The sequence below is a fragment of the Trichoderma breve genome, chromosome 4 (genome assembly GCF_028502605.1).
Source record: "Trichoderma breve strain T069 chromosome 4, whole genome shotgun sequence".
Classification (NCBI taxonomy): domain Eukaryota; kingdom Fungi; phylum Ascomycota; class Sordariomycetes; order Hypocreales; family Hypocreaceae; genus Trichoderma; species Trichoderma breve.
Window position 1 is genome coordinate 610,245 of NC_079235.1, and position 15,522 is coordinate 625,766.

At 46.5% G+C, this 15,522-nt stretch overlaps 8 protein-coding genes across 8 annotated transcripts; 5 read left to right on the forward strand and 3 right to left on the reverse strand.

The window, feature by feature from the left end:
- Positions 1-219: 219 nt before the first annotated feature.
- On the forward strand, positions 220-963 carry T069G_06495 (flavin reductase like domain-containing protein; the record flags this gene model as incomplete). Its single annotated transcript, XM_056173705.1, has 1 exon — positions 220-963. One exon carries the CDS (start codon positions 220-222, stop codon positions 961-963), a length of 744 nt encoding a protein of 247 aa, XP_056027284.1.
- Positions 964-1,313: 350 nt separating this feature from the next.
- Positions 1,314-2,246, reverse strand: T069G_06496 (carbon-nitrogen hydrolase domain-containing protein; the record flags this gene model as incomplete). Its single annotated transcript, XM_056173706.1, has 2 exons — positions 1,314-1,690; positions 1,736-2,246. The coding sequence occupies 2 exons, from the start codon at positions 2,244-2,246 to the stop codon at positions 1,314-1,316; spliced, it is 888 nt and encodes a 295-aa protein (XP_056027285.1).
- A 545-nt stretch (positions 2,247-2,791) lies between these two features.
- T069G_06497 (chrR cupin-like domain-containing protein) lies at positions 2,792-3,206 on the forward strand (the record flags this gene model as incomplete). Its single annotated transcript, XM_056173707.1, has 2 exons — positions 2,792-3,131; positions 3,193-3,206. The coding sequence occupies 2 exons, from the start codon at positions 2,792-2,794 to the stop codon at positions 3,204-3,206; spliced, it is 354 nt and encodes a 117-aa protein (XP_056027286.1).
- Positions 3,207-4,137: 931 nt separating this feature from the next.
- Positions 4,138-5,995, forward strand: T069G_06498 (fungal specific transcription factor domain-containing protein; the record flags this gene model as incomplete). The annotated part of the gene is made up of 3 exons (XM_056173708.1): positions 4,138-4,617; positions 4,687-4,857; positions 4,916-5,995. The coding sequence occupies 3 exons, from the start codon at positions 4,138-4,140 to the stop codon at positions 5,993-5,995; spliced, it is 1,731 nt and encodes a 576-aa protein (XP_056027287.1).
- Positions 5,996-6,111: 116 nt separating this feature from the next.
- T069G_06499 (fumarylacetoacetate (FAA) hydrolase family domain-containing protein) lies at positions 6,112-7,383 on the reverse strand (the record flags this gene model as incomplete). The annotated part of the gene is made up of 6 exons (XM_056173709.1): positions 6,112-6,309; positions 6,365-6,808; positions 6,872-6,943; positions 7,001-7,110; positions 7,194-7,272; positions 7,354-7,383. The coding sequence occupies 6 exons, from the start codon at positions 7,381-7,383 to the stop codon at positions 6,112-6,114; spliced, it is 933 nt and encodes a 310-aa protein (XP_056027288.1).
- A 441-nt stretch (positions 7,384-7,824) lies between these two features.
- Positions 7,825-9,674, forward strand: T069G_06500 (amino acid permease domain-containing protein; the record flags this gene model as incomplete). Its single annotated transcript, XM_056173710.1, has 4 exons — positions 7,825-8,094; positions 8,180-8,556; positions 8,635-9,456; positions 9,512-9,674. The coding sequence occupies 4 exons, from the start codon at positions 7,825-7,827 to the stop codon at positions 9,672-9,674; spliced, it is 1,632 nt and encodes a 543-aa protein (XP_056027289.1).
- A 1,874-nt stretch (positions 9,675-11,548) lies between these two features.
- Positions 11,549-12,516, reverse strand: T069G_06501 (uncharacterized protein; the record flags this gene model as incomplete). The annotated part of the gene is made up of 3 exons (XM_056173711.1): positions 11,549-12,010; positions 12,128-12,345; positions 12,399-12,516. The coding sequence occupies 3 exons, from the start codon at positions 12,514-12,516 to the stop codon at positions 11,549-11,551; spliced, it is 798 nt and encodes a 265-aa protein (XP_056027290.1).
- Positions 12,517-12,668: 152 nt separating this feature from the next.
- Positions 12,669-13,898, forward strand: T069G_06502 (uncharacterized protein; the record flags this gene model as incomplete). Its single annotated transcript, XM_056173712.1, has 1 exon — positions 12,669-13,898. One exon carries the CDS (start codon positions 12,669-12,671, stop codon positions 13,896-13,898), a length of 1,230 nt encoding a protein of 409 aa, XP_056027291.1.
- Between the last annotated feature and the right edge of the window lie 1,624 nt (positions 13,899-15,522).

Here is a 15,522-nt window from a genome sequence, read left to right on the forward strand (position 1 = left end):
CAGAGACAGATAGTAAAGTAGGCACATTGAAATGATTATAAGACGGTGCCTTTCTTCTCACTTTCGACAATGTTTATTCATCACAACAATCGCAGCCATAGAAAGGACAGACACAACAGCTTAAATCGCCCTGATCCCTCCTACTTCAATATTCTATTCCCTGACTCAATCAACAACTCAAACACCTAATAATTTGCCACACCTTAAACTATTTTGACAATGTCACACTCCATCATCTCCCCGGCTATCCTCTATTGGGGCACTCCCGTTGTCCTCGTCTCGTCCGAGAACGAAGATGGGTCTGAAAACATCTGTGCCATCTCTTCTGCTTTTTGGCTGGGACATCGGTGCATCCTTGGCTTTGCAGCCCAAAGCAAGACACCAGTGAACATTCTTCGAACTGGTCAATGTGTTGTCAATCTTCCCGACGACAGCATGGCTCGCCATGTCAACCTGCTAGCCGATACAACTGGCACCGAGAATGTCTCTGACTCGAAGAAGGACAGAGGATACCGCTATGTCAAGGACAAATGGACCTGCGCGGATCTTACGCCTCAGATATCCGATCTTGTTCGCCCGCGTCGAATTTTGGAATGTCCTGTTCAGATGGAATGCGAATTAGCCGAAGCCCATCAAGTTATGAAGGACTATCCCGATCTCAAGGGCGTCATCGTCTGCATTGAGCTCAAGATTCTTCGAACCCATGTTGTGGATTCGATTCGTATGCCGGGATATCCCAACCGTATCGATCCCGACAAGTGGCGGCCCATGATTATGTCTTTCCAGGAATTGTATGGCCTGGGAGGAGGAAAGCTGGCCAAGAGCACTTTGGGCAAGGTTCAGGAAGAAAAGTATCGTGGACTTACACGAAGTGGCGTTGTTAAATTGCCTGGAGATGACGACAAGGAAGAAGTCGAGGCGGCTTATATGAAGGCACATGGGGGCCTTGAAGATGGAAACTAGATACTATAAGACTGACCGATCGCTTTTCTCGTTTTAGAACGTACACGCAGTATAGAGTTAGACAGGATATTTCTTACAATTGAGCTTTTATCTATATGAATTGACCAGTTTGCGGCATCCGTTGTCACAACAAGCATCATAATATACTATAGCCTCGGTAGTGAATATGTCAGTAACAAAGCATGTAGCCTTTTGGACGTATCGAACAGGAAATACCAAAGCTATACACCCATCTCAGAAATAATAAACCATTCAGTCAGGAGCAGCATATTTAAACTATGAGAAAACAATAACATATATAGCTTGTAATATATATAGCTTGTAACATTTCAACCTATAGACTATTCTAATTAGTTACGAATCTGACCCAGAAGATCGGGATCCTCATATGCTACTTTGCCCTCGCTAACATCGGGATAAATATCGTAACGCCTCTGTGTCTCCAAAGGTATGTTTCTTCGTGTCTCCGTAATTCTCTCTTCGTTCAGTTCAGCCTCAATGATAGCCTCCCCTTCTTCAGTCTCCGCCAAGACACCAGCCATTGGGTCGAGAATCATACTGTGGCCCCAGGCATGATAGGGACCATCTAGGTTACGTGCAGGGCTGCACATTCCCACGTAAATTTGGTTGTCAACGGCTCGTGCCTGGGCTAATAGCTTCCAGTGAAGGGCGCCTGTGATGAGGTTGAACGCGCCAGGGTAGATTAGAGCAAATGCTCCTTTGCGAGCTGCAATAGTTGCAAGCTCAGGGAACCGAATATCGTAGCAAATACCAATAGCGACTTTTCCATATTCGGGAAAGTCGACGAGGGTGACCTTGTTGCCTGGGCTGAGAACGTCAGATTCCCGGAAAGTAATTTTGCCAGGAATGTTAACATCAAATAGGTGCATCTTGCGATGAATCGACAACAGGGCGCCATCGGGTCCGAAGATGAGACAAGTATTGTAATGCTTCTTTGTAGAAGGGTTGAGCTCAGGAATCGAGCCTCCAATAAGGTATACCTTATTCTCTGCTGCCATTGCCGATAAAGCATAATAGGAAGGGGCTTGCTCCCTCACTGGAGGCAAAGGCAGCAGGGTCTCTGCGTATTTGGGAAAGAAATCGGTTCCATAAGGTGAGTTGAAGCACTCTGGGAGAACGACAATCTTGGATCCCCCCGAGGCGGCCTTTGCTACTTGAGAAGCAGCATGCTTCAGATTTGCAGCCTTGTCAAGGCCCGAAGACAGCTGCACAATGGCAATCTTGACGGGTTTCTTCAGAATGCTGCGAGCGATGGACGCCATTTTGATGAAAGATGAAGTTGACTTGGAGAATGGCCCTATACAGCTAATGAAGAATTAGACTGTAATTGAACGCTCTGTTGGATAGCTGACGAATAGCTGTTTGTCTATCGCCACTTGGAATTTGTCAATAATAATCAGTATTCTCAAAATATCTATCCATGCAATGATAAGAATAAGATATGCCAGAGGCGAAGCAATACCAGCTTTGATGTCTTTCGGCTTTTCGGCTTTTTCCACAGTTCCAATCTATTGCCCCATAGCGCATTCTAGTACTCTTGTCTTGCTCCATATAGAGGCTTCAATAGCGCGCCCAGTGTGAGCATCGGCTTAATCGCCCATTCACCGACAGCGGCGGTTCCACTCAGCTTCTCCTCATATCAGCTGGTGATAAAAGGTGGCGGTCGATGCTACAGTAAGAAGAGAAAGAGTCGGGTTGGAGAGCTGTCCACGCGAGCACGCAAATCACGAAACGAATCAACGGTTGTATCTGCGCATTCAAGCCAATTGGCACAAAGCAAACGCGACAATCATCACCAATCTCGACAATGGAGCAGTTCGAATTCCATGATCCCACAACGCGCTCCACCTGGCGGCAGTGCTCTCCAGGAATCGAGGAGCTGGTTCTAAACGAGGACAAAGCAACTGGTCGCAAAACACTACTCCAGCGATGGCAACCCGGCGCAACAAACCCGGCCTCAAGCCCCTTTGTGCATACGTTCATTGAGGAGATTTATATCGTGGAGGGCGATCTTACGGATAAGACATTGCGTCAGACCTTTGACAAGGGCATGTATGCATACCGCAACCCGGGGATGGAACATGGGCCGTGGTCTTCAGAGCGCGGTTGCTTGATGTTTGTCACTTGCGCGGCAGTTGATAGTACAAGTACGAGTTGAAATCAATCGGTTGCAAGGGTTGAACGATCCAATGATGCATTGTAACATAGACTTGGCTGCATGAGTTGGTTCAATGCTGGTGGAATCATGGGTTTCTGAGTGATTGTTTTGTCATCCTGCGCGAACCCTTTTGGGAAAATGGATCGCAAAATAATATTCCACGTATGATTTGACTCGATATCACTGTGCAAATAGCTAGCAAGCCCCCCGAAGTATGCTCAACTCTTCTCTCTCGCCTTCTCTCCTTCTCTCGCCAGCATCCCGTAGTATTGTCGTTTTGTCCATGACAGCAATTGACAGCGAACAATTGATTACGTACATGTGCCGGCTTCTTCCTGTGGCCAAGCTGAAAACGGGCGCTCCATGGAGCCAACCTTTTCTCCGCATTCGCATTTCCTTCTCCAAAAAACCCTGCGGAGGTTGCGGAATGGCGTCGAGCTTCCCCAACTCCCTGACTCAATAAGCATCCTCAGCTGGTGATTTGGCGACACAATCGTCCGAGCTATCCCTAAGAACGGGGACCCTTCCCCAGATCCCCCAGAAAAAACCCCCAGATCTAGAGCAGGCCTCTTTAGTCATAAGACTCTTATATCGGCAAATTCGCCTCCAACACACAACAGCTCATCTTCCCTCACACCAACAATATTCTAATTGCCGACACTGCTTTTTTATCAGAAACAATCGCCCTCGGAACCGGAACCCCGTTGTGTATGTGGAGAAACCCCGAGATGACGGACGTTGTGGTGGCCCAACCGAGAAAGCCGGCCAGTAGAGGCAGCAGACGAGGCCGGAAACCCACCTCGTGTACGCAATGTCATTTGAGGAAGCAGAAGTGCGATCGTAATCAGCCGTGCAATCGCTGCCTGCAGCGTGGAGTTGCTCACCTGTGCGGCGATTCTACGACCAATGGAGTCTCTAAGGCGTCTGAGACCCCCCAGGTGGTTGCCATCACCCAGCCATATTCACCAAGACCGAGAAGGATCATACAGACGCCCATGAGTCCTCGTTTGGGGTCATTGTTCGCCAATAGGGGCTCAAGGGCCTTTTACGGCTCTTCCTACTTTGGACACCAAGTAGCGGCTAGAATACTGAGCGAAGAGGGTCAAGATCTCCCGTCAGGAATCTCACGGGGTCGGGACACGCTGCAGTCTTTTCGAGATGAATCCAGCTCTTTTGCTCAGGTTTGGGACCTACTTGGTTTGTTGCCTCGTCAGAAATCGACAGTTGATCGTCTGGTGAACATTTTCCTGGCCGAAGTGAACTGGTCTTTGGATGCGGTTCACGAGGCGACCTTTAGGAGCAGCTATGACGAGTTTTGGGGACGACGATTTGGATTTGACGATCTGGCCAACGTTGATCTTCGCTGGCTGGGACTTTTATTCATAATACTGGCATTTGGAGTGTTGCTCGACACTCCACCGCGTCTAACGCTGGATGTACAACGAGAGCGGGAAGAGGCATCTCTAAGATTTTACGTACGTATTTACTGATCCTGGTGCAAATGATTATAGCAAGTACTCAGCAGCTGACGGGATACTATACAGTGGGCAGCTAGGAGAGCAATCGTTATTGCTCCATCATTCTACGGAGAAAGCACAGATATTGTACGGGCTGGGCTTCTGGTCACTCGCTATCTTCTTCACACTCGACGAGTTTCAGAATCATGGCTTACCATCGGCTTTGCTTCACGAATGGGACAAGCCCAGGGAATGCACGTAAGAGTTTCAAAGGTCCAATATTGTTCATGACATGAGAGAAGCTCACATATGTTAGGTTGACGGTGAAAGATGGCGCATGTCGCGGAAAGGCACGGAACAGCGGAGACGACTTTGGAGCCATATATACGCCATCGACCGTATGATATCCCTCGCATTAGGCCGACCCTATGCTATCAATGACGAATTTTGTCTAACACACGAGGCTGAGAATGTGTGGTTGGATGACTTGGAGGACGAAGAAGCTGCTCGCGTTGTTCCGCAGCCGCTTAATCTACCAACGCCGAGCGTCTTGTCATTCCTACTCTATCGACTTGCCAAGGTCATTGGCAAGATTCAGGAGAAATGCTTTGGATTAGAACGAGCCAGCTACGAAGCTGTTCTTCAGCTCGATGCCGACTTGGTCATGTGGAGTGAGCAGCTACCGCCATATTTCAGCCTAGAAAACCCGGACACTGCAGGAGACGAGGCCCTCCCATTTCTTCCGTGGCATCGACTCTACCTACACACATCATTCCACTTTGCAAGAATCATCCTACATCGGCCATTTTTGCTCCGGGAGTCTATCACGGATCGATTTCGGTCGAGTCACGAGGCGTGCATGTCATCAGCGTTGGCAGATTTGAAAATCAGACTTCGTACAATGAATAGCACGACTGCGGACAACTTGCGATGGGCTTTCGGAGCTCACAATCTATTCAATAGTGCAATGATTTTAGGAATTATTGCGGTTAAGAATCCTCATTCGTCACAAGCTGGTGCTATCCTAGAAGACCTGGAAGCATACTGCGAAAACCTGCACCAAGACCCCTGGTTAAACGAATTTGGTATGGCGGAGCTAAAGGTAATTGAGCTTTGTATTGCAAAGGCCAGAGATTCCAGATGTACTTCGATGAGTGTTTATACATCTGGCTCTCCGGCTGAGCCTCTTAACACCAGAACCAACACTGTAGATGGTTCTGCGCGTATACGACCCCCAGACTTGGAATCTCCAGCCATGTCTTCGGATATGAGCTCCATATATTGGCCAACTGTTTGGGAGGATAACCAATTTTCATTTCCTGGTGCAGCAGACTTTAGCACTTGGGAGCAGATGATATCAGATATTGCGGAAGATAGTAGCTATATTGGGCAATAACGCCTACATAGTAATGCTATTCTAGATTTCCAACTCGACTCTGTTCGTCGAAAGTACTCTAAACCAAACTTCCTAACTGTCCCATCAGATGTACGCTCGTGAGAGAAACGTCTATTCTAGATTCTCGCTTCAACGAGGTGTCCATTATGCTTTGAAGATTTGAACGCAATGGGGTTTGTCAGCGACCCAAGCCCATGACTAATAGTTACAAACAACTCGTCGCCTTCGACGAGCCGAACTGGCGGGTTTCGGCTGACACCAATTCCGCAAGGGGTCCCAGTCAGAATAATAGTCCCCTTTTGCAACGTGCAGCCCTATATCCGATCGTAAGCAAATATACACCATGTAAATTCTCCTTAGTTTCCTTACCTGAGATAAAAACGAGACTATCTTGGGAACGGTGAAAATCATGTCACTCGCTTCTCCTTGCTGCATCACCTGTCCGTTGAGGACGGTCTGGAGCTGTAAAACCGACGGGTCGGGAATGACCCTTGACGAAACGAGAGCTGGTCCGATTGGTGCGAATCCGTCGAAGCCCTTGCCGCGATCCCACTGCGAGACTTCGTTCTGGTGTGTCCGTGCGGTGACATCGTTGGCGGTCATGTAACCTAGCACATATTCCATGGCATGATCCTCGGAGACATCTTTGCATGTCTTTCCGATGACAACGGCGAGTTCCACTTCGTAGTCCAAATGGCAGTCGTGTAGATCTGCGCAGTGAGGGGCAACAATGTGGCCTGAAGGGTGATTGATTGTTTCGGTTGCCTTGAGAAACATTGTCGGAGTTTTAGGAATTGATAACTTCATTTCTGCCTGTTATAATAAAATTAGATATCTCTATCCAAAATTATTCCTCAGAGTTGTGCCAATACTTACGGCATGTTCGCGGTAATTGAGTCCAATGCATCGTATTGTACCCGCTTCCTCTGGTCTGAGCGGTGCCAATATCTGTTACTCCGTCAACAAGCTGATCCACGTCCGGTAGTTGTAGGATTCTCCGCTGACCCTTTTAACTTGCACGACGTCTTCTGATAGGGCGGCGGATAGGTCTAGAGCTGACTCGGCTCGAACAATCCTAGCATATACGTCTTCGCCACGGTGTAAGGCAATGCCAACTAAACGTAAAACCCATGTTAGTTATTGCAGCAAATGCCTGTAACTATCCCGTGCTTTGGAATCAAAGTGTAATGCATCGTACCATCGAGGTCATCGTCAATAGGTTCACCGTATCTCTCTTGACCATTAACATCTTCAAATCTAATTAACCTATTCCAGACCTAGAGGCGAACAGTCAGTCCAAGTTAAGTCAATAGTAGATAAGAATGGGCCAGGGTATTCAAGGCAGAACCAATACTTACAGGCTGGTCTTCCAATAGTATAGGAGTCATTGTTCAAGCCAAGCGATATATGCAAATACAGTTGCTGCACACTGGGACCAAGTCTAAAGCCACAACACTAGGGCAGTTCCATGGCGGCGTTCCTTATCTGTATATAAAAGCTTCCCCTTTCCTATTTCCCAGCCTTGGAGGCGCATCGGGGCCGTCTTTTCGGGCATTGGGAATCATTTGGCATCGGTAAATGCTGCTTATAGCGCTGAATGTTAGCGTGGGTCAGCCTGCATGGCTCGTCGGCATATTGAGACCTGACCATCGGCAAAATCGGGAAATTCGTATCATCCTAGTTCACGATAGCGACTCTCGTGATAACAGTAACAGGCATTCAAAAGACCTTGTAAGTCCTCTTCAAATACTACAAATACGAATAGAGTTGTTCAATGAAACTCAAACTCGACAACACTCAAGTAAACAGTTTCAATCCTTGCATCTACAATGGACGAGAAGAAGATTGCAACTCCATCCGACTTGTCAGAACATGCCTCCGTCAATAATATAACCCATTATGAGGGAGTGGTTAATATCCCAATGGTGGAGAGGGAGACAGTAAAGAGAAAGCTTAAATCGCGTCATATGCAGTTCTATGCCATTGGCGGTACCATTGGCACGGGTCTCTTCGTGGGTATTGGTGGTGGCCTCGCCCAGGCGGGTCCCCTGTCTCTCTTGTTGGGTTACTCAATTACTAGTGTGTTTATATTCTCTATGGTGAGTTTTATATGGCTACTCCTTACATAAGGCTGTGTAGTTGGCGCAAGGGTATCATGATAATGCTAACATACTCTGTCTTCAGATGCGATGTCTAGGAGAGATGACAACTTGGATACCACTTCCTGGTGCTACGCCAAGATTCTGCTCTCGCTTTGTCGACGAGGCATTGGGATTTGCGGTTGGTTGGAACCAGTGGTACAACTGTGCAATCACTGTATGCGCAGAGATATCGGCCGCAGCTGCTGTGATTCAATTTTGGAATGACACAATTTCGCCCGCCGTCTGGATCTCAATCATCCTCGTTCTAATCTTCATATTCAATCTTATCGATGTGGGAGTATTTGGGGAAGTCGAATTCGTATTCTCCTGCATCAAGATTGTGGCTCTGGTTGGCCTTCTCATCTTGTCCCTTGTCATTGATTTGGGTGGTGGCCCAACTCACGACCGACTTGGATTCCGGTAAGTGCTCTTTTCATTGGGAACTCTCTTTTGTTATCTTTTTTAGACTCAAAAAATTAATCTGAACTCCTTGTATAGCTATTGGAAGAATCCCGGAGCTATGGTGGAATATATCGTCAGTGGCGACACTGGGCGCTTCCTCGGACTTTTCAACGCCATTATCAACGCTGGATTTGCTTTTGCGGGTATCGAGATGATTGCTGTTGCAGCAGGAGAAACAGAAAACCCTCGACACAACATTCCAAAGGCAGTGAACCGACTCTTCTGGCGTATCCTCTTCTTCTACGTCCTTGGAACACTTGCTGTTGGCGTGCTTGTCCCATACACCGATGACAGGCTCCTAAACGGCGGTGCTGGTGTTGCCAGCTCACCCTGGGTTATTGGTATTTCCCGTGCTGGCATCAAGGTTCTCCCTCACATCATCAACGCTGTGGTTCTCGTGTCTGCCGCTTCGGCCGGAAACGCGTTGCTATACAGCGGTAGCCGATATCTCCTTGCCCTCGCTGAAGGTGGCCAAGCGCCAAAGTTTTTGCTCAAATGCACTAAGAGAGGAGTTCCTATTTACTGTGTTCTCTTTACGGGTGCTCTTGCACCTCTTACTTACATGGCCGTCAGCTCCGACAGCGCCAAGGTCTTTTCGTGGTTCGCCAACCTCGTCACAACTGCTGCTCTGTTTACCTGGTGTAGTATTTGTATTGCTTACATGGGTTTTGACCGTGCACTTCGTGCTCAAGGCATAAACCGGAAGGAAGAGTTGGCCTTTGGTGGCCGCTTCCAACCTTACCTCTCCTACATCAGTCTTGGGTTTTTCATCATCGTCCTCATCTTCAACGGCTTCAGTACGTTTATTCACGGCCATTGGGACACTCAACACTTCGTGGTTTCGTACGTAGGCATACCGTAAGTCTTAATATTCACGCAATACTCTTGTTTTTCTGCTGACTTGTGGTTGTAGAATCTTTTTCACACTTTTCTTCGGATGGAAGATCATCAAGAAGACCAAATTCCGCCACGCCAAAGAGATTGATCTTGACACTGGAAGGCAATTGGATGAGTCTACAGACTATGAAGAAAAGCCAAAAAACCTAGTCGACCGGCTTTGGGCATGGGCAGCATGAGATATGATTACGACAACCATTATAGTTAACTATATAGCCTCGCGGGAGGGGTTTGTAGAAATACACCGCGATTATTACACTAGTTCTAAGTGCAAACAGCTATCGAGTGCTAAATGAAAATAGATATTCGAACATTTACATCTAATTGACTCTCCTTCTCTTCTACTGACTGCCATAGACGCCTATGACCACCAACTTCTCACGAGTGACACCCCCGCCTCGGAGCAGCACCTTAAAGCTTCTTTTAGTTACATGTAGTCTTGTTGTGGAAACAACTTTTGATAAAACGAACTTGCTATTAAAGATGATTCCTTGCTGCAAGCTTGTGAGATTAGGGTTCGAGTGTGGTTCACTGTCTTCGTTGTGATTTCAAGGTGAATGCCCGCTCGCACGTGATTGAGCTCCTCAGTATCAATATATTATTATTGCTCTTTCTTCCCAGATCATCACGCCTTTCCTCTTTTCACCTTTCAACTCTCACGTACATGCTTCGATCTTCTTGTTCAAGACACCGCTTATTCCCCCCAGGACGTATGCCGCTTCTTGGAGTTGAACACGGTACTAAATTCGGAAACAAACGCGACTTTTATGTTCTTTCATCAGCACGTGTTATTATACGCTGCTAAGCAAAGGTCAGAAAAGGTAGGACCGCAAATGAATGAGTACATACATTCAGGAATATAAGCACCCAATTAAGCTGTCGAGGAGCGCTTTTGTAGAATAACGCCTACCAGTATTCAGCCAGCAGCCGAATTTTACCACATGAATATAGTAGCAATCACAAGATAAATATAAATATAGTAGTAGTTATGAGGGAAATATAGATGTAGTAGCAGTTATTAGAGAAATGTAGATATAGTAGCGGTTATTAGAGAAATATAGATGTAGTAGCGGTCATTAGAGAAATGTAGATGTAGTAGCGGTTATTAGAGAAATATAGATGTAGTAGCGGTTATTAGAGAAATATAGATGTAGTAGCGGTTATTAAAGAAATGTAGATGTAGTAGTAGTTATTGGGGAAATGAAAATATAGCAGCTACTCCCTTCGTAGGCGTATGACTCCCTTCGTAGGCGTATGACTCCCTTCGTAGGCGTATGATTTAACTCGTGAGTATTCGAAGTCTTCTCAGTCTCGAATTTTTTGTCCTCCGCTTACCTACATACCGGGTGATTCCTCCCCTTATGAAAACGTTTGCAAGCTTTGTTCGCTCTTTAATCGACCCTGCACTTTTACAAGACGAAGGGAATTGGTTGATCTTTGGGGATTTGCTCCCCCAGCTGTGGGACCGAGATCTCCTCTCGACCTGTATCCAACCGGACCCCTCCGCTTCCTAGCGTTTTATTCTACCAGAAGCCAGGGCGTTTTTTGCTCCCCCGAGCCTCGTGAGAAGTTGATGGGGCTCTTTCCAGACCCAGATTCGATTGATGGGGAAGAACTACAGGGGGAGACAGCACCAGGGGTAGACATGGATGGAGAGAATTCAGGCGAGGATTAACATGGATCATTATGGGGATTTGAGCTGGATTTGATTCAACGCTACTTGCTCCTATATAGGTGATTGCTCAAATATATTTCTGCTTTACATGCATTTTCATGAAAGACATTGCTATCTACCTTACTACGAGGTTGTAAAGCCCAAAGTACATCTCTCATAGTCGGGCAACTCGCATGGCGTTATATATATAACACTTTTCACGCTCTCACTGTCGGTTCCGTCGTCGCTCTCTAGTTCATTGGCAACAAGGGGCGCAGTCAAAAGATGTTGTCTGCCCCCCTGGCTGTCTTCTATTTCCGAAGGTAAGACTTCAGGAGCAGTGGCTTCGTCCAGGAGAACCCGACCGTCTTCAATTTTCGACGGAGTGAAAATCTCTGACTAAAGATCCTCAGCCTGACTGTCCGGGATTTCGATGATTGTAGGTGTGTATCGACCATCCAGGATATGGACAGGAGTTGTCGCCTCATGAGGTGTGGGCTCGATATTTTGATGGACAGGAGTAGAGGTTTCTGACCAAAGGTCTTCGGTTTGGCTGTTTGGGAGTTCGATAAATGTGGGTATGTCTTGACTGTCCAGGATTTCGATCACTGCAGGTATGTCTTGACTGTCCAGGGGTCCGACAGGAGCTGTCGCCTCATTAGGTGTAGCCTCGGTATTTTGACGGATAGAAGTAGGACTTGCTGTCCAAAGATCTTCAGCTTGACTATCTTCAATTTCTGTAGGCATGTATTGACGGCTTGGAGTTGTCGCCTCCTTAGGTGCAGCCTCGGTATTTTGACGGACATAGTTTGTCAGTGGGGGTGGTGTTTGCTGTCGGGGAGCTTGCATCTCGTTATATTTCTTGAAGAATGTCAGTAAATGTCATATATCAGTAGTAGAAACTAGTATTATCTCATAGATAGCAGTATAAAGTAGTAGCATCTCATAGATAGTAGTATGAATCAGTATATTACTTACCATGTGGTATGGACTCTGGATATGCTGTTGAAGGACACTTGGCTTTGGCAATTTGAGGCCATAGCATTTGCTCCCCAGAACCCGGTAAACATAGCTTTCGAGCTCCCAATCAAGGTAAACGTTGGGCAGGTGAGCATAAAAAGGTCCATAGAGGGACACTCTCATGACCGAACTGTTTGTGGAGAGCCGTTCGTCTTCAAACGCTTGAAGCGTTTCCCCTACGTTTATGTTAGTACCTGTGAGTATTCATTTGGATTGAGGCAATATGTACAGGGAGTTGACTGTCTCTCCATCGCTGCCATCGCTGGAACAGGGGGACTTGACGATGGTGGTGGCAGTCCCTCATACATCTCCGACCAGAAGCTTTCAGTATCATTATAAGTCTCCATGGCGAATGTTTGGAGCTCTGAAAATTGATGTCGAGAGTGAATTGGGAAAAAAAATATTCCTTTAACTGGCTGTGCGCTTGTTTTGTGCTCGCTTAGCTTATCTCAATGGATAGCACAAGTAGGAAGGAGCGGCCGTGGAAAGCTTGTGTAGGATGATGCTGGGCGCCCTCCTCATGGCAGGTTATAAGACTGTGACAGTCCGTTCTTCAGACAAGCCACCAGCCAAACTCGCTGCCATCCAGTCATTCTCCGACCCCAAGTCAGACACGCAAATATTTATTGCAAATATTAATATCATGTCGACTGGTGTTAATCTTCATCACGCGTGCGATCGAGGAATTCTGGCCACCTTCCATTTTAATGCTAAAACACTCCAACAGGTTCACGGTCGTCTCAACCGTTTGGGACAAAAGCAGGCCGTTATTTGGCACAACATAAAGGTGAAAGATTCATTTCATGACCATCAAGAGCGCATGCTCTTGATGAAATGGGTCAAACAACTTTCTGCTGAGTGCAACTTGCCCGAATGGATGACGGGAGCTCTACGTGAACTTATGTTGTACGAGCTTGTCCGTTCCTACTTCAATCAACCATTCAATCGCTACGGTTGGGTCATTTTATCTGGGCGAGACGGAAAGCAAATGGACTACTACTCTGAGGAGTCTATTAAGCTAGGATACGCCTGCTCACTCGTCGCGAAACTCATCCTGATCTCCGAAAACCAACCCTACTACACTGAGCACGACGACTACCTGGCTGTTGCTATGTTAGACCTGGTCGCCAGCCAGCCCATGAGTGTGTTCGAGGAGTGGCTTACTTTCGCGGAAGGCCGGCTCCGAGTGGTTCTCGAACTGAGGCTCACAAAATTCATCGAAGAGGCCAAGAAGGCGAAGGGGGAGCAAGCGCAATTTTACCGTCGCAGAATGGAAGAGCGCCAGAACGCCTTAGCTGAGGAAATCGAGATTGCAGACGACTACGACCCTGATGGTGAGGTTTTAGAAGACGAGGACCTGGATTTCGCTTCGGACACCGAGGACGCTGCTGTTACACCCGACGATGTTGACGACACTGTCGCTCAAGAACAACTTGAAGTCGCACCCGATGCTGTGAAGGACGTTATTGCTGAGGATCCTGCTGAAGCTGCCCAGGCTGAGGTCAGCGTTGCCGCCCAGGAGCCCACTGAAGCTGCTCAGGATGAGGTCAGCGTTGTCGCCCAGGAACATATTGATGCTGTCCCGGCAGAGCATGATGCTGCCGCTGAAGGAGAGGTCGATGCGACCAACAAAGAAAAGACCGCCTCTGCTAATGAAGGAGAGCAAGATGGTGTCGAAGAAGGGGGTGCTTCAGACGCGCCTCCCTCCAACCAGGAGGCCATTGAGTAGAAGGTTTGGATTCGGGGGAAAAGAAATTGGGGGACATATACGGGTTGCTTTTTCCTATCTATCCGATCAAAAAGTTTTGCAATCAGGATCAAATTTTCGATCCTCGGGACGGGGATTTTTCTTTTAGTATTGAGATTTGGGCAGGACAGCCCCTTTAGCTACTACGTAGTTATCCATTTCGCATGTGAAGGTTGTGGGCAGGGACATGTACCTGCGGTACTGGGCGTCAGCACAGAGCCTCCACACCACATTTGGCGATAATGCAATTGTTTATTCGGTTAATCGAAAAGTTTACACATAACTCGTGGGCTATCGCCATGTTCGCTGTGATATAATGTTACATGTGCCTTTCCGAGTTTGATCTAAGTGAATGCAAATGTGTGGGCCAATAGTTTCAGGGAGCTGGTCATTTGAGGGGCAACTCACTGTATTTTAATTTTGACCACCAATTTTCCAAATCTGATACCAAACAATTCCATACTTCTATACATGTGTGGATAAACTTACCACGTAGTGTATATACTATCTTTAATAAGCCAACGTTAGGTGATATATGTTATTTCACTCGGGCCCGGGTTGCATAGTTATGTTATGATAATTCTATATAATACATAATTTTAAAAGCATTTTACTTTATTTTTTTTTTAAAAAAAAGTAAATATTAATAAAGTCTAATAATATTTGAAATTAATTTTTTTTTTAAAATAAGTATTTAATTCATTATTTTATTTATTTACCTCTGGATATGCATCGGGTACTTAAAATATATATTCCATCTGGGCCCGGGTGGGTTTTATTCTAGAGCCTGAAAAAAACCTTAACGGAAGAGAACCTGTCGAATCGACTGTTAATGGTGACCCGCTGGCCATTCATTCTATGGAGAGAAGATCGCTTTAAGGCAGACCTCTTCACGGAGACAGCCAGAGAAAACGCACAGATTTGGGAGCATCACGATGCGCCAGGGTTGCATGGTACTATTCCAAGAGACAAGAACTGAAAGGCGATATAAAACGCTGGATGGATACAAAGGTCTCGCAAAGCTCTTCGTCAAAAGAAAATTTGCTCATCACAAGGATATTCTATTGGCGTTCCAAGGCCCTGAGCAGACAATGAATCGTCCCTGGGCAACTTCGTCTGTATGTTGCCAATGAGAGGCTTCAATATCTAAAGCTGATGAAGACAAATACCATTATAAGAAACCTCGTAATCGATAAATATCTTACAAAACTATTATTTCAGAATTTTTGGCTGATAAATCCGCGGCTGACATAGTTTGTGAATATCTTCACTTGAACGCTCGAGACTGATTAGTAATCTGAGAATCATGAGTTGCATCTCGCAATACCGCCGAACAAGATCAAGCTGCAATCGGAAAATTCCCCTATTGCCTTTATAGGTAAATACCCATGATAAACAGCTCGTCTTGAAGTAGTATCGCGTGGCCAAGTGCAGCCTAGCTCTTGACCGAGGTAAAACCTTGTGATGCTCCAGATCCGTGTTTAATAATCAGAAATGCAGGTACCGGCAGATCGTCACATTAAATCTTAATGACACGGAAAGGGTGGGGGTTTATCTTAGTAAGAAACCTATTGTTTTGAGATAGTCTAGATGAATAAGCATCAAG